The sequence below is a fragment of the Lottia gigantea genome (genome assembly GCF_000327385.1).
Source record: "Lottia gigantea unplaced genomic scaffold LOTGIsca_14, whole genome shotgun sequence".
NCBI classification, from domain to species: Eukaryota; Metazoa; Mollusca; class Gastropoda; family Lottiidae; genus Lottia; species Lottia gigantea.
In genome coordinates this window covers 942,174-963,087 of record NW_008707617.1, presented here as the reverse complement: position 1 = coordinate 963,087, position 20,914 = coordinate 942,174, and the positions used below count along the sequence as shown (strand labels likewise).

General features: G+C 33.2%; 3 protein-coding genes across 3 annotated transcripts; 2 read left to right on the top strand and 1 right to left on the bottom strand.

Annotated features, from left to right (window-relative positions):
• The first annotated feature begins 1,365 nt into the window (after positions 1-1,365).
• LOTGIDRAFT_212802 (hypothetical protein) lies at positions 1,366-2,726 on the top strand. The gene is made up of 5 exons (XM_009049646.1): positions 1,366-1,447; positions 1,775-1,838; positions 2,075-2,146; positions 2,364-2,419; positions 2,679-2,726. The coding sequence occupies exons 1-5, from the start codon at positions 1,398-1,400 to the stop codon at positions 2,686-2,688; spliced, it is 252 nt and encodes an 83-aa protein (XP_009047894.1). The 5' UTR covers positions 1,366-1,397; the 3' UTR covers positions 2,689-2,726.
• Positions 2,727-4,196: 1,470 nt separating this feature from the next.
• LOTGIDRAFT_111751 (hypothetical protein) lies at positions 4,197-9,480 on the bottom strand (the record flags this gene model as incomplete). The annotated part of the gene is made up of 9 exons (XM_009049645.1): positions 4,197-4,294; positions 4,621-4,741; positions 5,297-5,435; positions 6,029-6,144; positions 6,686-6,873; positions 7,163-7,276; positions 7,889-8,035; positions 8,447-8,687; positions 9,346-9,480. Coding segments are annotated over 9 exons (1,299 nt in total), but the record flags the coding sequence as incomplete, so codon positions are not given.
• Positions 9,481-17,568: 8,088 nt separating this feature from the next.
• LOTGIDRAFT_111841 (hypothetical protein) lies at positions 17,569-18,696 on the top strand (the record flags this gene model as incomplete). Its single annotated transcript, XM_009049644.1, has 3 exons — positions 17,569-17,716; positions 18,145-18,341; positions 18,559-18,696. Coding segments are annotated over 3 exons (483 nt in total), but the record flags the coding sequence as incomplete, so codon positions are not given.
• Positions 18,697-20,914: the final 2,218 nt, after the last annotated feature.

Below are 20,914 nucleotides of genomic sequence, written 5' to 3'. Positions count from 1 at the left end.
AACAAACCTCCCAAAATGGTGCATCTGTCCCTTTAAAAGAAATCTACATGGACACTGTATCATCAAACTTTATAATATTTTTGAAACTTATTCCATGGCCAAAATGTCCTTGATAAATGAATGGCCTTAATCCTTTAATGAAGAATGTAAGGAAATCTCACCTTGTCTTTACAATCAACATGAACTTTCTTGGTTGCCAGAACCCTTTTCAGATGTTCTAAATTTCCCTGTAAGGCAGCCAAATGTAGCTGTTGATCTAAAGGTGTTTCTTTCTGTAAAAAAGTAACATTGATAATCAAACCATCTAAATCTTTGACATTTCTAATTAATCCTACACTTCGATAAGTTCCTGAACTGCAATTATATTTATACTAGCTCCAGAGGAATCTTTTACTGTCTTTGGTTTTGGGTTGATAATATTTTGTACAGAACATAATCCTCAGAACCTCTTATAAATAAAAAATGATCCAAAAAATAACAGAAAATGGGCGAAATGTCCTCTTGATTTGTTCCACTGGTCGAATAGGTAAAATATTTAGTCGAATTGTCCTAAAATCTATAACTTACCTTGCCAGCCATGATTTATATCTACGGGCTCGGATTCTTTGCAATATGATTTTTATTATCTCTTAAGGCATGCGATTTCCTTACTGTTGAAATTTTTTTTACGATATCATCGCAAACAATTTCTAAACAAGACAAAAGTATACATTCCTCGCTTCTATCGCGGCATCCACATCGCACACAAGATTTAGTGTCAGATTGATCGAGTCTCCAATTTGCAATGCATTCTGGTACTCGACCCATGTGCTTCCTCTTTAGATCAACATTTCAAGTTGTAAGGCTATTTTGATATCTCTGTGTAAAATTGATCATATATTCCATTTTGCTTGTAAAATAATGCGTCCTTTGTAGTTAACTATTAGCCTCTTATCTCAATGGCGAAAAAAATGACATGAAAGTGCACCAGAAATGAACAAAAAGTCGCCCTTTTTACTACTTATTGACCTGCCCGACGACAATGTTTACAGAATTTCATATTTGCCAGTCAAGAATGAATTAAGATATCCAAAGTACTGCTGAGAGATACTCTGTATTCATATCATATGACCCAAATTTGTTTTCACCTGTATAGATCTTCTCTCTGATTATATCAATACTGGTAAAAGTAGAAAGAGTGGGATTAATTATGATTGGCTGGCATTGGCAGTGTAATAAATTAGAAAGAAAGTTGTCAGACCCTTACTGAAGTGGTAGATTGAAAATGAAAGCTAATCTTTACAAGGAACAAAAATAGATCTTATTTTGATTAAACAGAAGATCATTATGAATAAAATGGTATTTAATTATTATATGTCATTGTAGGTATTGTGAAAACATCACTTTGATAAATCAAGATGCAGAACGAGGCAGGAGAATTTGTTGATATGTACATCCCACGAAAATGGTAATAATTGTTTTGGATATTAATTATTGAATCTGTATCAACTAATCTCTTGACAGTCAAAAGATACTTTCATTCTATGCTTGATTTTTGGTGGCCACATATGCTAGAGAACATACATACATTTTGAGCCCTTTATCTACCTGTTGAGATTTCTCCTGAATATTGGTCTGTTATCTCAAGAGCTTGATGTCAAATCTGTATGGTGGACCATGTACGAGTCAGTTAGGAAAATAATTTCAAATTCTAGTTATTCAGAATTATGTCTTTTTAAAATTGAATGAAACAATTTTCTATGGCGAATATAATGATTATTATTTATTTTTTTAGCTCTGCTAGTAATCAGATTATCCATGCTAATGATTATTCTTCTATTCAATTGGCTATTGCTGAGGTAAGATATAATACAAAGCAGATTCAATATATATTTGTAATACATGTACTGTGTGGCATCAAAATTGTCATCTGATGTGTGAATTTGTCAGTAATCATTACCTTCTGTTTCCTAAACTAACTGTCTAGGTTTGTTTATCTGAAACACATCTGCAGTATGAGAGGTGCACAAGTAAAATTAATCAACAAAATCTTTTTACTTGTTCAGAGATAGAATTTTATTGTTGTTATTTGTAGGTTGATGAGACCACTGGTAGAATGACTGGTACACAGAAATTATATGCCATTTGTGGTAAAATTAGGTTTATGGTAGGTATTTTCAACTTCAAAATCTACTTTACAATGACAAGGATTTTAAATGTTCTTTTTATGAACAAAGTTGTCCAATTAGATCATGAAATATAAATTAACAGTCAATGTTTGTCTGTTGCTTGCAGTGTAATTAAAAATTTCATCATAGCTTTACATTTCTTGAATTATGAAATAATTTTCTGCCACATCTTAATAGAACTGCTATTTATTGTAGGGTGAAGCTGATGATTGTATCAACAGATTATGTAAAAAAGATAAAATTATCTCACCGTAAGTATGACACTGTAGAAAATTTCACTAAATTTAAATTCTTTCTGATAAATGTCAATAAGTGATAGAAGCAACGAAATTAATGAAATTTATGATAGTAATTATTATGTATTTGTGACAATTTACTTATTTCATCACTATATGCATTCTTATAAGTTATGTGGATAACCTTATTTTGTAGTGGAGAATTTCTTAGCTAATAAAAACCGTTTATTCCTGTGATAAAGCAATATACAATGAGAATTTTTTTCTTCTTCAGAAATTTCTAAGATGTGTACAACTGACAAATAAAATAATGTAGAAACAATTGTTGTTATAATTTGAAACTAGTGGTGGGTATGGGGTCCTATACTAGAGTTTCTTATATGGTAACAATTTGTCCAGATTTAAATCCCCTTGTCCCCGGTCCAATCAGGATCAGAAAAGAGTTTAACTGGTTTAAAGCCAGACTCTTAAAGGGTTTGCTGGTCGTCAATGTAATGCTATATTTCTTACCTCTGAGAAAATTGTAATTATATCAATTGTGGCGTCATATGAAGAGTGGTGACATATCAATGTTTGGGCATCCAATCTGAATTATATGGTGTGTATTAGAATATAGTGGTAATTACTACTTTCTAGTAGTCCAGGGGTAACAAATACAGCATAACTTGAAAACATGGTGAATTATGACAAAGAAGGCTTAACTTCTAAAGAGACTGAACACTTTTACTCTCAAGCTTAGCTAAAGAATTCCTGTTTGGAGAATCAAACCCTCCCTTCCCCGAAATCCTATATTAAAGGGAAATAGATTACCAATAAGGCAATGCAATTATCATAATGTATCAGGCTTCTTCAGCCAACCAATATAATAGAGATCATTACAGTTGTAAATCTGTTTACTTTAAATACATGACAAAATATACAAAACAGATCTTAATAAATAACACACTTATTAACAACATGGGTTATGGTAATAAGTTCCAACATTTTGGGTCAATAACTTAATTATATTGGTCAGTAAGATCCTAAAAATAGATCTATATTACCATGAATTCTTTAGCTCTGTTAAATATTTTAATCTTGGTTCCATGAGAATAAAGAAAAACTTATAAATAATCATCAGATATGTAATTATGAATAACAAATTAAGTAATGTAACCAGTCAATAGAAACCAATTTCAGCTGTGCATAGCATTGTTCATAATTGAGGGTACAAAAAGGGGACAGAGTAGACTGACTCAATGGGGAGGGGGCTATGTCTCATGGGGCATCGGAGAGAATCTCCCAAGAAAACTGTTGAAATATTGAATTAATCTGGTGCATCCTGAAACATATTTTGAGACAAAAACGTATAAAAATCATACTATTAAATTTGTGAAAAAATAAAGTGTGTGCAAACCAAATTCAAGGGATGCAGGGTTAGGTTAAGGTACCCCTGTATCCCCACTGATAGGCATATTATGCAAATATAAGCAACTAATATATTTATTTATATGACTTTATTTTTTTAAATCCTTAATAAACTTCAGATAGAAATAATTTAATGGTTATCATATTATCACAGCAAAACTAGTTACTCCAATTCTGTATAAGGGTCTAGATGGATACTAGCTTTTGAAGAAAACAAATTTTTCAAAAATACAGAAGATTTTAAAATAATGCCTGTTTTCTTCAGATATTATAAATCTAGCAATTATAAAAGACAATTCCATGATTCCTACATTAAGATCGGGAAATCAGCTAAACCTGAGCTCTATATACAGAATTAAAGCAATTCCTTTAAGCCAAATTCAGATCAAGATCTTCTGTGTTCTCTCTTGGCATCCTCTTTCAATCTCCATTGCATCAACTCTAAACAAGCTAAGGCATCTTCATTACTGTCATGGCCACCCTCTGAAAAAATAATGACAATTAAAATCACAAATAATCTGCATAAACCGATTACGGAAGTAGACTAGACTTAGTGAAGATAATTCATACCATTTTGCAGATGATATTTGCATCCAATCTCTCAATAAAATGTCGAATGCTGGTAAAACAGCACCAATATTTGACTTGTATTTCATCAAACATAAAAATATTTAATAGCCTTCTTATTAGAGAGTAAAGGTCAGTTTTCTACAGGTCGTTAAAAAATGTCTGATTTTGCAGAGTACACTTTTGGTCTTTTGTGTTAGTGACAATATATCTTATATCTATATATGAAAGATTACACCTACCATCGTTTTGTATAATTTTCTGGAGATGTTCCGACATTAAATTTCTTAATGCTCTTTTATAAGGCAAACCTAATCTATGAGGAAATACTAGAGACGTATCTACTACTGTATTGTGAATAATCTGAAATTCAACATCAATCATTTATTGTATCATAGGAGCTCACATCATCAAAACATCCTAGCCTGACAAATCTGGCCCTTCCTCAGGTATGAAATGCGGATGGATGTGACATCATCACGCTTAGAGCCAGACATAAAATGGAGTTTCTCCAATCCATTTCGAAGCAGTCTAATTGAAGTACATGTAGACCAAATTTAAGTTTCGTTTATTTTTTATTAGCAAATGGTTTTTTTTTAGCCACTTCAGTTAGGTTCTAACGACAGGCTAGACCAGTTTATCAACACACCTTTTGTCCATGTCAAAAGATCCCAGCATTGAAGAGGGATGAAATTTGATTGGCTGGTGGTGTCATTAAACAGACAAATGCTCAAGACGTCCATAGTTAGACCTCTAACTGAAGTGGCCATATTAAAAATAAAAGCTAATAAAAAGCTAGGTCTTATCTGAATAAGATTGATTTTGAAGAGTTTTGGTATGTTCACAAAGCCAAACCATGAAGTCATCTAAGAAAGATCATTCTCAAAACTCTTCAACATGCCTGAATTATTATATTACCTTGACTGCCATTAAATCACTCTCTAAACTATGACCCATTAGAATAGTTTTATCATTAAATAAACTCAGTAATACTGCTTGTACATTTCTCAGTGTAGTTTTAACATTATCTAGATCTTTCTCTTCTATACCACTATATCTATAACATCAATCAGAATTATGGTAAGATATACACCAACAGAGTAACAAATTTCATTGTAAATTGAGCTCTGGATCATTGCATTCTGGGACCAATATTGACACCTTGGAGCAGCCCCGTCGCTAGGAGTGAATCGGTGCTGGGGCTCAGATTCTGTGCTTAGCTGATGCTGACAAGGTACATCCACGCAAGGTGACACAAATTTTTCGTGCTGTGAGTTTTGGTCCCTTTCCCCTTAAAAATGTGAAAAATAAGAAGTGCAGAGAACTCATTTCTGGCGATTTTCAGAAGCCAAAAATAAACAAGTTCATCTTTTTTGATTCTGTACAAGGACATAGCAAAATCTCTGCTGAACTGAAGGGTTTACTGGTTTAATTCTCACTAGCCCCCATGGACCCCACCTTAATGACGAGACTGCTTCATATAATCTTATTTCTTGGGCTTGGCACAATAACTCACCATAAATCCATTACGTCCAAACAACCATTACACGAATTTAAACAAAAAAAAACATATTTTTGTTGTCATAAATGACTAATCTTGTTGATTTGAATCTCATGAATGATGGATAGGGTTGAAGTCTAAGTACAAACCTTGTATTAGGATCTATTAGGGGATAGTCTGGTTTAACTAGTGTTTCATACACTGGTTGTTTATCTGAACCAACAACTGTTACTCTAGCTAACTCCATACCACCAGTAGTATATACCTAGTTCATACATAACAATTGTTCAAATACAGATACATGAACTAAACATTATTTGAATTTATGAATTATTCTGAAAATGACAGAACAAAATTGTTGTCCTCTAAATATTTGTTAAACAAGTTGACAGAACTCAATATAAGCTTTCATGATGACAGCTCAGAATAAAATTCTGTCATGTGGTATGTCCATTTAAGAAACAAAAACCACAGGAAATAAATCATTTCCAGGGTCATCATGACAGGGTATGGTTCTTGCAATGTCACTTATGCAATGTCCGAAGATATTATAAGCACCATTTTTTCATAATGACTACATATTTCTATAATTACAAGAACAACAGACATCTGATGGCAAAAATGGCAAATAAATGGCCCTGATAATCATAAAAGCTAGAAGAGCAGGAAAAAACTTTTACAACCAATTTAAGGATGTTAATAAGGGCCTGGAAAGTAAAAATGTGCGTTGCAACAAGGGTGTATCTAAGTGACCAAATAATTCCTAGCATTAGTTTGCCAAGAACGCAAGGTATGGATCTCCTTACCATTTCACAGTCCATTGCATAAACACCATAATTTCCATCTAATGGTGGTGATGTAGGCATAGTCTTCATATACCCGGTAATATTTTCATATTTATTAGATTCATATGTATGAGCTTTACTAACAGCACAACCTGTAGCACTTAAATCACCACTACAGCATGTGTACCTGGTTTCCCATTGACCAGCAACTGGCAAAAAAAAAAACAGAATCAACAGTAAACACCCCTTCATCTAACGAAATTTTCTGTAAAACTTAATCAACCTTGGAATATGGAGATTTTCTTCTGTTATTTTCAAGTCAATTAAATTTATGGGTATGGATTATCCAGGAAAGATCATTGCTAAGAAGATGGCAAGAACTTGCTGATTTTTTTATTTCCACTCCCAGTTTTGCTCCCAGAAATTGTCTACAAATTGAAGCTACAGCATGTTACTTTCATTTGTGAGCAAGACCTTTATCAAATTCAAGAAATATACCTTTTCTTTTCCAAGCTTTACCCCAGTGAAAAGAACATTCTTCAAAACTACCATATTCACAATCAGGATAGACCACAAACCTTTTACCACATCTATTACAGATCTTTTCATAATCTACAAAATAATCATTCTGCCTGTTTAAACAATGAAAAAGTGAAACATTCTCAATAATTATATCCTCACAGGCTTTTACATTAACAGTCAAACAACCTTGTTGTATCAAAACATGTACTCATTCTGTATCTGAATCCTGTCTATTTACCATTTCAAAGAGTAATCATAGATTCATCATGAATGTTCTCAATAAGGCTGGGTATCGATTACCAAAATGCAATCGATTATTGACGGTAAAATACTGATCAATCAAAGTGAGAATTCTTCTAAATACTAAATAAAATTCATATCAAATTTTTAATTCCATGGGTCATTTTTGTGTCATAGTAGTATTATTATTGATTTGATGGCTTATTATACATGTTATACATGTAGTTTATTGTGGGTAAGTTATGTGCTGAAGGTAACCCATGTGGCAGAGATTACTACATGTTAACAGGTACAGTGGAGAAAATATAACGTTGACATTTAATCGATGATGTACTTCGATGATCAATTACCAAAATTAAAAATTCCTATCGACAATAATCGATCATTTCAATTATTTTACCCAGCCCTAGTTCTCAACAAAAACTTCATGGCAGCCACCTCCAAAAACTAAAAAATACTTACCTTTCAATGTTGGATCTTTTATTTTTTTATTATCAACATAAAATTTAGCACTAGATGAAGAGTTCGAGTCTGGTCTAGGAAAATTATTGGTCTGTAGATCTTCTTCTGATGTTACATATTTAGATAATCTCTTGTATAATTCAGCACCTACAAAATAGAGATTATCATAGCATGGCAAGAGACTCGTCCTACTTCTAAAACAACTGAATTCAAGAGTACCCCAAGTATTTTCATAGTAAAGATCTGACATCAGATTTGTCTTCAATTAAATAGTAAATCAAACTTCTTTAATCAATCAACACGTTTACTTCTTTATCATCATCCTCAGTAGAAAACAAGGTTTCCACCAATTGGTCAAGCAAATCATATGGCAGTTATATATATATCTCTTTGAATGTGAAATGAAAACGTCTGCTGGTTTATTCAATGATAGGTAGGTAGGTAGATGACTAGTTAAAGTTTGCTTCCAGCGGATGCTGATATCTCAAACTATATTCAACAATACTGAGTAATAGATACTTCTGGGAGTATTGATCAACAAACTTTGTTAAAACATACCTGAAAAATCTCCAAAGAAGGTTTGATGAGCACCTGATCTTTTTAAAGTAAAGCTGGTTTTAGCAGCTCGTGAACCTCCAAGAGTAGCTTCATGGGATTGAGCATTAGCTACCACCTTCTTTGGAGAGTTATTTTTAACATCAGCCTCTGATCGTAAACGTTTAATAGTATTGACAGCCATTCGAAGATAGATATTTTTATTAGAACTTCTACCATAGGCTACATGTTCTTCTTCTTGACCCTGAAATAGGTCAAATATAAAACCTCAATCATTTGATAACCATGTTGGTTTGGCAGTTTATGTGCCAATTTGACCATTTTCCTGCTTGCAATCCTTAGAAAGACTTACTTGGTGCTCAAAAGAAGAAGGCACATTCCATTTCAAGTGAGATAGATGATTTGAATAATGAAAATTTTTTACATTGAGAGGCACATAATAATCATCTCTTTATACTGGTATTGTGATATAATAATGCACAATATCGCGATATCTACTTGAACCAATATCGTTCAGCCCTAGTCTGTAACACATTGGCCACAGTTTATTGTCTTATTCGACTCAAGTTTTGAAGTCAGTTCCTCCGTCTCCAATTCATCACAAAATCAAAGATAGTGGACCACAGCCATATACGCCCCCCACGGCATGCGGATGGTAAATATTCAAGATTTTGGGGCAAGGGAAATAACTCTGCTTCTAACAGTCGAAAATAGCTCAAATTCGAACTTGATCTTCGTTTTATGAATTTCATTTGATTCCATCAAAAATCTAGTTTTTAGAGCATTTACAAGCAAATGGACGAACGAACGGACGGACGGACGGACCGACTGATTTGCCGACAATATAAGTCCACATAGAGAGATGTGGGCATATAAAAAAAGGAGACATAAAAATTATATACCCTCTTAAAAGCTGTTTCTTCATCTTTAATAAATTTCAAACATTCATCTATTATCAGATTAAGGTATCGCTGTCTAATAGCAGTTGGTACTTTAGATCCATATTCAGCTGGTACTGTTGGTCTCTTTAAATTTTTCTGTAAAAAAAGACTCAATGGTGAAAATAGAAAGAAGCAACAATTTTTTTTACAGGATAACAACTTAGGTTCACAAGGATTCTTTCTACTAGCTGGTCCTTTGCATTAATCTTTCCTGGATTATGCGTACCTGAGCTGACTGGAAAAATGAGGAAAGATGGCTTATTCAAGGTCACAGACTTTCACACACTGATTGAGATTAGAACCCAAAACCACTATTTAGTTGAGATAACCTAGCAAATGATGTCACGTAAAGTTTTCAATACTCTAACAGACTCCACTACAGAACCCTTGGTAGTTTTTATTTTAATTCATTCTACCTTGCTTAAAGGCTTGACAAATAACATTTATGATCTGTTACTTACAATGGTGGGAATATGTTGTTGACGTTTTTCTGATTTAGAAGCTGTAACAGCCTGTGTCTTATTATTAATAGCTGTATGTGCTACACGTTGTTTACTTCCACCAAATAGATTTGTAATGGCACTGCTAGCAGACTGTAATAACAAAATATAATATAGTAATCGAGAATATCATATTAATACCTGAAATATCTCAGTCTCTATGGAGAGACCTGGTCTCCCTTTGTCAGTGATACAAATAGAGGGGCTGACATGGAAACAGTTTCTAGTCATTCAGATACCACAATAAATCTGAGGCTCTGTGTGCTGCTGGCTTGGCATGTTTAAGATCCATCAACAGAGAGGGAAACAAAAAAAGAATCATTGAGCATTAAAACCACCACAATTTTGCAAATAATAGCCAAGGACATCTGAAAAGTCCATATCAATTATAAGACCTTTAAATCCTAAATCACAGTTCATGTTTATTGAGTTTCAAGCTAAATAACAACTTACTGGTGCAGTGGCAGTAGGTGTCTCTGAAGCAGCTTTCCTTGCAGCAGCGGCCTCTAATGCTTGTTTCTGCATAGCAATAATTCTGTTGTGCATCACCTGAGCTGGGCTCAAAATAGTTTTGGCTTTTACTACTGGCTTTTTTACTACCTATAAGAAACCATGTCATTCAGCTTGAAAACTTTAACAAACAGCGTTCATCTGAGTAAGTAAGCTTAATGTTAATGAAAGCTCCTACTGATTCAGATTAACTAATCAAAGTACCAGCTGTTTGATTAACCCAGCTTGTTAATCCTGATATAAAAAAAGACCACCTCCTAATAACATACCTTCCTAAAATGTACACCTTACCTTAGAAGCTGCTTCATAAGCCAATCTTTTCTTTCCAACACTATCATCAGTGGAAGTTTCTGGTTTCTGAAGGAAATATAATTGCTTTATCAAGGAGCTATATAAGCATATCTGATTAAAGACAGATTTGATCTGTATTATTTAGTTCCTTTTAAAATCCCCAAAAGTTTTAAATCATTACTATTGCCATATTGCCCCTCCCTAAATGCCATAGTGACATCAGAAGTAAGATGGTCAAGTTCTCTTGAATTTAGCAAACAATAGACATTGGAGAAAAAGTGGACTGGTGAAAATTAGAGGCTGTTTAATCCGTTTATATTTATCAAACAGCTTACCTTTTTGACATCTTTCTTAGCAGGTGATTTAGATTTGGAACCAGCTGTTTCATTAAAGATCTTGAGACATTCTTCATAAGTATCAGCATCAGAGAAATCACTTTCATCTAAATACTGAAAGATTTCAGAGTCAGGCATTTCAGTTGGCTCCTCAACAATACTTTCTCTGTCATTATCACTTTCATCAGTGTCACCAAACAAATCATTGTGGATATCTTCTATACTGTATCGTTTATTTGGATTGCCATTAGGACTTCTGCTATTGCTAAGACTGTCATTTTTCGATTTAGATGAATCACTCTGAGACCCTGAATTATGTTTTGTTTTAGAACTTGATGAACTATGACTAGATTTAGAACTGCTTTCGGTGTTTGAACTATGGTGTTTGTCACTAGAATTGTGATGTTTGTCATTTGCACTTTTGGACCTATCACTAGAACTGTGATGCTTATCACTTGAATTTTTGGATTTATCACTAGAACTGTGATGTTTGTCACTTTTCACTTTATTTCCTGAGCTGTGATGCTTTTTCAATGAATCATGTGAACTGTTGAAAAGATCACTGTGATGTCTGTCATGAGAACTTTTCGATTTATCACTTGATAGGTGGTGCTTATCACTCCTTGAATTAGATTTTCCATTTGTTTTTGAAAGGCTAGAGCTTGAACTAGATCTAGGACTTTTATCACCACCCTTTTTAGAACTAGAAGTTCCAGAACTATGCCTGTCTTTGGATTGTGTATTTGAATGAGACTTATCACAATTTTCGGATTTACCTGAGCTACTTTTAGTTTTATGTGGTTCTTTTCCATCACTTTTATGATTGTCGCTTTTCAAGGAGCCAGATTTGTGACTACTTGACTTAGAACTTGTATGAGAAGACGATGATTTAGAAGAAGATGACTTAGAAGATGCACTGCTTATTTTGGATGATGATGATGATGATGATTTCACTGAACTTTTAGAACTAGAGTGTTTATGATTCACATCTGAACTTTTAACTTTGTCCTTACTACTTACACTGGTGGATTTCGAACTTGATGACCGTGAACTTGACTCTTCCTTTAAGTTTCTGCTTGTTTCCGTGTGCATGTTTTCCTTATCAGAAAGTCTTTTTTGTGATCTTTTAGATTCAGTTTTAATTTGATCACCTTTGGTGGAGGATTCTGAACCCAGAATACCAGAAACATAGTCAAACTTTTTTAGGAGTTTGTTAGGAATTGTAGACTCAGCATCTTTGTCTCTCACTGTATCGCGAGCGTAAGATTTGGTGTCGAAAAATTCCTCAAAACTATTTTCTTCCTGGCATTCATTTATATCTGTCATATTGTTTTCATCATCACTGAATTGAGCAACACCTGCCTCATCTCCATCAGAGTCACAAATTTCATCTTGCACAATATATTCACTTTTTTCTCCATTTTCAGCATGCCCATCCAACCGCATTTGCTTCATTGATGGAAACTCTCCTGAGTCGTTACTTAAAGAACGTTTGATAGGAACATAGGTGGGTTGAGAAAGTTCCTCTTTCTCCTTCAAGGAAAAGTTAGACACAGGATCATACTCTAAACTTATTGGCAAAGTTTTGTGCATTTTTTTCAATTCTGGAATAGGGGTTGGGCAGTATTCTGGTAAAGGATCATTAGGATTACGGGGAGTGATCTCCAATTTTGGGGTAGGTTTGTACACTGGTTGAAAACTTGGGTTTGGTGCTGGAAAAGCAACTTTGTCTTTTTGTTCCATGGATTCGGCATCAATGACAAGTTCTCCGCCATTTTCGTCTTCCTCTTCCAAGCTTTGAGGACTATCAATTCCTTCTTTTTCATCATTTTTCTTTCCAGCTTTTTGAAAGTAACTGTCATTTGGCAAATTAGGTGATATTAAATTTCCAATATTTTCTACGCATATTACAGGTTTATCTGAGGTTGAGGTGGCTGTTTCTGAAAAAAAAAAAATTCGAATTTCCTAATATTAAGCTTATCTATTGTTTTCCTGTTAAATATTTCTTAGAATCCTAATCTATATTTCTTAGAGAATTCAAAAAAATATTAATTTTATATCTTATAAAATGTAATTATGCCATGTGAATAAATATACGAGATGTCATTTGCGAACTATCAATCATAACATATTGGTATGGTATATCTTCAGGGCTCTTATTTTCTGCTGTTTACAAAACACAAGACTTTGAATTTTGAGGCTGGGTTTTTTGAAGGATCAAAGATTATTGGGAAGACCTTTCTTGTAATAAAATAAAATAATGCTATGCAAAATGAAGGATATTCTGACTTAGTGTAAGACATAATCTTAGTTATGTCTGATCCTAATTTCTATTTACATCTTCAGTTTCAAGTTTGTGGGTTCACAAATAGGCCTATTCATAAGACAATGAAATGGAATGAAAGCACTGAAGGCTTTATTTTTTTTCTTTGTAATAAGTTAGACTTTCAAAATTTTGCTTATAGGTCTGTAAGTAACAAAGTGGTTATGATTTCCCGGTTCCTCACCCTTTCCCTTTTCTTTTACATGCCGAAAATGACAGTACGGTCTCTCACATAATCCACTTTGAAAATAAGGACAAGTGAGACCACGAAAATATCCGCAGCTTGCAAACATTTTGTGTTAAATCTAAAACAAACGCAAATTGTTCTCAATGTTCAACCGAATTGCTCAACAATGATAAATTTCTGTGATTTCATGACTGAGAGGCAATAATTCTTGCTAAGAGCAGCCATGTTTGATCACTTCTCAAATTGCCGATAGACAATAGGAAATAAAGTTATAACACTATTTTTTATATTGGACAATATATTAGAAGAATATTGCAAGAAATATAAATATTTAGACTATTTTTTAAAAAATAGTTTCAAGGATATTTGAATTTACGAATCTCTCAAATGCGAGATCATAATTATTCCCAACCAAGAGGAAACAACTCTTGCTAGATTAAAATTCTGCAGGGTCGTGGCTCCGCAGGATGTTTTGTTAGCTATTGTTATTTTAGCCTTAATGAAGATGACAGCGATGGCAAACATTGCAAATGCTTATCATTTCAAAATGAAGTTGCAATAGTTTTGACCTTGGTTATTGGTTTTAAACTTTCTATGGTTTTAATACAGGAAAAGTTAAGCAAATCTGTATCAATAATTGCACAACAAATTATCATCACAACAAGCAAGAACAGTGAGCCTATTTGAATTTTGAAAACGGAACCGAAAGTAGATTTCCAAGGTTACTGAATTTTTCTTAGAATGTATTAATCTGACATCTTACTCAGTGAAGGTAGACTGGTTCACATGGTGCAAATTATGTTTTACAACTATTACTAGAAAGTAATAAAAGATAGCAGATCAGATCTAATCTACTCACACTAAAAAAGTGTTGAATTGTCTGTAGTTGCGTGAGTTGTTCTCTCTTAGGTGTGTGTTTTGTGTACAGTAGTAAAATGTCTTTTGAAATTATTATTCCATTTCAGGCAGGACAAAGTACCTTATTAAAAATGGCAGAAGCAAATGTAGATACAATAACTGAAGATCTCAAACGCATGCTGAAACTACCATCTAATAATGATGCCCAATGTGCTCCTGAGGAACCTCAGCCAACTAAGAAAAAGCGAAACCGACCTCCTCGTAACAAAAGGAAGAAACCTAGCAGTTCCAGCAGTGCAGTAGAAGATGAAATAGATTCAGGTATTGGAAATACAGAAGTTTTGCAGAATCTTTCTATTTCAATTGATGAGAAAGGATTCAGAACAACTGAACAATTAAAGCAAATTAATGACCAATCTGTTCGGTCTACTATGCCAAAAGAGTCTGAAGATAAAAAAGATCAATTCAATGGAAGTAAAGGTTCTAAACACAAGCCAAAAGTTAATAATGGATCTAAAAACAAGCACAGGCCAGAGGATGGTGATGCTCCTAAAAATAAGCCAAAAGATGACAAAGCTGCTAAGAATGAGAAGAATCCCAAGGAAGAAGTTGAAATTAATAAGAATAAGCAGAAATCACCTGATATAAAAGACTCAAAACAAAATAAAAAAATAAAAGATGAAAAGCAGAAGGTCGCAAATTCTGAAACAAGTGTTGATTCAAAATCCTCTAGGAGAAGAAGTAAATCTTCACCAGAATTGGTTTTATCTGATCAAAATAATAGTGGAACCAGTGATAAGACCAGACATCATAGTGCTAAAGAGAAGAAAAAAGATGGCAAAAAAGAAAATGCAATTCTTAAAGGAGTCACTCAGATAAGTAAGTCGTATTGATTAATAGAAAAAAATAGTGCTACTGATATTGATAAGAAAATAGAATCTCATATTATATAATCTGCATGCTCCTGGAGATGGTCATTAGGCAAATTTGACAATTTTCCTGATACAAAGCTCTACTAATACCGTATTCATTCTAATTGAAGCTGCATTTTGTCAGTAGGGGTGGCATCAATTTTGTTGCAAAATTCTTCAATCTGAAATAGACTATAGAACACATGCACCAAGGTAGTGATGGGCATATGATCTGGATTTTGTAATTGATTTCTGTATTCGGCTACAAAGTATCCGGTACCTTTCAAGAAAATAATGTAAGGTTCTAGATCTGCTTTTATTTCTTTGATTAATTTTATGGAGGCATGGGTAACTATGAAAAAAAAGGGAAGGTGTTTATTAGGGCAGGGACTTCAAATAGAATGAATACGGTAGTTTATTTTGACGGCAAGTCTTCTCATATGAATGACTGGTCACCTGAAAAAATTAGTAGGAACAACACTTAATGGCATATTAAATCACCAGCTAAATTAAAAAATGAAATTGCTGATATAGATCGGGATTTTTTTTCCAGTTAATGAAGGGGAAGATTTGTTCAAAAGGAGTCTAGAGAAGAATTGGATATTTCCATTAAAAAAGGTAGACTTTCATCATGTTACCCTCGTCATTTGATAATTTATGTGCTCAGAATTTGTGATGAATAGTCAAATAATCTTGTCGAAGTTGTGAAAAATGTTGTGGTTGAATCCTTTTTGCACAGCACAAGTATATATGAGGAAATTTCTAGATATACAGATAGGGACATGTCCAGAAGAAATTAATAGTAAAAACACATTTAAGAAATCTGGTGTCTGATAATTTGTACTTTGTTTTTTTTTTTCAGAAATCTACGAAGTTTCCGAGGGCAAATTACTACTGTAGAATTTGTTCATATCATTTAGATTTATCTGAAGATTGTAGGAGACATGTAAATGAAAAACGTCACCAACGTAGAAAAGAGGTGGGCATAATCAAATAAATCTGATTTTATTTTAATAATAAATTTATTTTTTTAATTTATTACAAAATTATAGAATATGATAAGGTTTATACCAAACAACATGTTTCTGGTTTTGATATCGCTCTACAATTGCATGTACACGTTAAAGATCCCTCAACAGTTGGAAATCGAAAAAGAGGAGGCTAATGCTGCTGTCCTGACAAAATTTCCCTCATTGCACCCTGCATGGCGTTGCCTATCTTTATAAGCCCACATGGTGCTGAAAAGTTTTTTGAGTTTTTTTTTTTTTCATGTTTTTTTTTACAATTAATGTATTGAGTTATTGTATGGTTTATGATATGATTAACAGGTTACAGAATTAGAGAATATTCTAAGATACATACCAAAACCAACTAAAAAACAAATAGAATGTTTAGATAAAGTATTATTAGATACATGGAAACAACATGCTATAAAACAAGATGATATAGATAGAAGAAATAAAATTATGGAATTTGTTGAGCAACATTGTAAAACTATTGCTCCAGGTAAAACTTCTATGTTATGTTTTGAAAGAAAAAAGTATCTGAACTGGAACTTACCAGGGATCACAGACTTCCTTTATTTAGTGGCATTCCTCTTTTTTCTGGTGATTGGCATTTTTTTATGTTTTTGAATAAAACCATTAGAGATTTGGTTTGAGAGATGAAACGACTTCCTAAGTATCTTAAAAAGGTAAAAATCTACTCCTGTACTCCATATGAGAGCTTGTGGTCTCCTTGATCTTTTCCATTTCCTCAATTTTTTTTATTAATTACTGGGATCCCCGACTTACCTTACATTAAAGAGATTATAAAGAAGTTTCTAAATTTTGTATTTATAAAGAAGTTTCTAAATTTTGTATGTGTATCAGGGACACTTAAAGCTTCAATTTGCACCATTCCAATTTTCATTCCGACATCTGTTGTACCTGCAATTCCACTAAAACTAACTCGTTTTATGACGTCACCAGAGGGGAATTGCATAGATATCAATAGTAGCTTAGGTAGCCCCTCTCTAGTGACGTCAAAAAATGTGATACACATAAAAATTTTAGTAAACCCCTTTACAATCCCTTTAAATTAGTTGTGTGGGCAAATAAGTTTGAAAATGATAGCTTATATGTAACTGTTACATTGTAACAACACAATATTCTATATTTTTTCACTGTCTTGGTAAAAGTTCTCTTATTGCTGTCATCATTAGTCCAATCAAGTCCAAAAAAATTGGATGTAAAACTGCATTCCCTTTGATTACATTATAATTTGATATATTTCAGATATAGAAATGAAGATGTATGGTTCATCTATTTCTGGTTTTGGTTTAACATCATCTAATATTAACATATATGTCAATTCACCTAGTGCGAAGTGTATGCCAAAGATTTTAGTTTTAATTTTTGATCTTCTTATAAAATCTGGTAAGAAAACTTAGCTTTTCATTTTAAAAGGATAAATTTGGACTAGATTTATTACGATTCAAGACCCTAGGTCATCCAAGCGCTAAGATCATTTTGAGAATACAGTGCCTGAAGTAAATGTTACATTACCTATATTTGAAAAGTTTACCATAAGCTTTTTCAGGGCATTTAAAAGTTTTCATTTAAGACACTTGCTTACTTTCTGATCTGGGCTTCAATTCTAGCATAGGTTGTTGTTGTGACCTTGTCTGATTTTTCAACCCAGTTTGTGGTGACCTAGAACTCATTTTGTATAACATATTTGACAGATCATGGATATCATATGGAGGAGGCCTACTAGAAAATAAGGAACTAAGATATCAAGACCTTCAGATTCAATGTGTCTGACTGGATTTATCAAAATTATGTTTATTTTTTATTTTCAGAAGATAAATTTAAAGATGTACATTGTGATTTTTATTCAAAAGTACCGGCAGTAATATTTACTGATCCTGAATCTAACATAGTCTGTCAACTGACTATAAATAGTTGTTTTGCTAGAGATACCAGTAGGCTACTGTCTATTTATAGTAGTCTAGATCCTAGGGTTGCTCAGCTTGGTATTGTTTTTAGGACTTGGGGAAAGGTGAGTTATCTTTGCATATTGTTGATCAACAATGTATAGTTTACAATCTGTGTTAAATCTGCCATTAAAGCACAGGATTTTAGTCAGTCCTGCATTTGAAAGTTAGAAGAACATGCTCTCTTGATATATAATTTAAGTCTATAGAACGAGATGAGCTCTTTTCAATTAGACAAATTATCTTGGGTCTATGTACAACTGAGATGTTCTTGTTTTACAGATATGTGGTTTAGATAGACAGAAAGAAGGAACATTACCTGCTTATTCTTTTAGTTTAATGACAGTATATTATTTACAAAATACTAGTCCTCCTGTTTTACCAGTCTTTTATAAGGTAGGCTTAGAGTATACCTCTTGACATCAATCATCTTGAAGAGATTTTCTAAATTCTTTATGTGTATCAGGGACACTGGCAGCATCAATTTGCACCATTCTAATTTTTAATCAGACGTCTGTTAACTAAGTGTTTGATGACGTCATTGGGGTTGTCATTGGTTACCCTTGAATTAACAGAAAAAAAGATGAAACCTCAAAATAAAAATTTTGCTTTATGTTTTTTTGTAGGATTTTCCTAAGTTTGCAGAATGTGATAAGAAAAAGGAAGAATGGTTTGCTTCAATCGCTAAAGAAGTAAGTCAATATTTGAAACCTCTTATGGTCATTGAATTCATGCCGTCCATGATTGTTTTATAAAGTCCTTTATTTTGCAATATCCTGTCACTCTGGATAAATTCAACAATTCATATTTATTTTGTTATTCAATTGTAACAAACATTATGATGATGTGTTCATTGATTTGAAGTCAACCTTTGTTTCAATAGTAGTAGGGAAGTAGGTAAACTTAAAGGGACAGGTACGCCATTTTTTTACCAACCATACTTTAGTCTCAGAAACTGGAATTTTTTTACCTGAGCTAATCAGATTTGCAATCTGAAAAATAATACAGTTAGTTTTGCAAAGAAAAATTATCATATTGTCTATCATATTTTTAGGCAGAAGAATGGAAAAGTGATAATACAGAAAGTTTAAGTGAACTATGGTTGGGTATTTTAAGATTTTATATTTTAAAGTTTGATATTGTTAATGATGTTGTGTCAATCAAATTAGAAAATATCCCAAGAACAGAAAAGAAATGGAATAGCAAAAAACTTGCCATTGAAGGTAGGTGTCTTATGCTTAATGTGATTGAGTTTTTGCACCTGTACAGTGAAAGCCTGTGTCAATGGCATGAGTTGCTCTTGTCAGGTCCAACAATTTAATTAAGTAACAAATTTAAAATCAGTATGATAAAAATTAGACCAAGCATTGTTTTATTTTTTATTTTCATTTTTAAGCAACTACTTGATTTAGGGTCTAACACCCTTCCAATTTCCTCATATGAATAACCTTTGCCGTGACCTGATGACCTCTGCTTTGACCAATGGTACAAATCAGAACTGCCAATTAAAAATCATGTTCCAACTAGTGCTGAGTATTTTCAACCATACCAAGATACAATACGTATCATGATATATCATTATTGCAATTATTTCTTAACCTGAAATTTTTTGTGAAAAAAAACTTTTTCCTATTCCATAAACGGCCAGGTTATTGATAGCAACAATAATTTTACATTTTAGATCCATTTGCACCAAAACTAAATGTAGCCAGAACAGTGAATAATGCAATGATAACAGAATATTTACACGATACCTTACGTAAAGCCTATTATTACTTTGGTTTACCAAGAAAACAAGATGGACAGTCCTGGATTCCAATGGAAAATCTGGAAAAAATGGCTGCCGCATTTGCTTTTGAGGATTACAAAGAAAAATCTAAACAGGACTCTGCTGCAAGTGTAGCAGAACAGAGCGACTCTGTTAGTGGGGAGTCGAACCCTGCTTCAGTAGATTCTAGTAATTCAAATAGTACATCGATACTACACAGTGACGCAAGCGCTAGCGAAAGTGACAATTCAAGTAGTGTTATTCAGTTTGCTAGAAGTGTTGCTGTAAAAGTTATTAAAGATGCGTTAGAAGAGTATAAAAGCAGTGTTAAAACAGAAGCTCAGATCACTATAAAGTTAGAGGACTATATTGATCTACCCAGTGTTATTAATAAACAGTGTTATTATCAGTTTACAGAGACTGTTTTATCTGACGGCAAGGTAAGCCTTTATTTATGTACATATATAACAGGGATTGGACAGTCATGGGATTGACGAAATATGAGTTGATTGTCCAACGAGATCAGTAGTTCTGTGTTTCGACAAGATCTTATATTTCTTTTTCTCCCGCTTGTTTTAGAAAATAAGCATGATCCACCTAGCAAGCAACACCTGCTCAAATTCTTTTTCCACTTGAACTCAAGTGATAGTGATATTTTCTATAATGTGACAGAAATCTTAAATATGACTGGATTAAATATATCACTGCAGTTATCTGTTGTTGATGCTCTTTCCAGGGGTTACCTGTGATATGTGGTTTTTGTGATACTGAAGGTCATCTAAAAGAAAGTTGTCCGGATGATGTTTTACCTAATTTACGTCCATTGCCCACTATGACCAATCAACATCTACAAGTTTTAACAAAAACACT

Coding starts and splice junctions, on each gene's coding strand:
- LOTGIDRAFT_212802 (XM_009049646.1), top strand. CDS start 1,398: ATGCAGAACGAGGCAGGAGAATTTGTTGATATGTACATCCCACGAAAA. Junction 1,448..1,774: donor ATGTACATCCCACGAAAATG/GTAATAATTGTT, acceptor TTATTTTTTTAG/CTCTGCTAGTAATCAGATTA. Junction 1,839..2,074: donor TTCAATTGGCTATTGCTGAG/GTAAGATATAAT, acceptor TGTTATTTGTAG/GTTGATGAGACCACTGGTAG.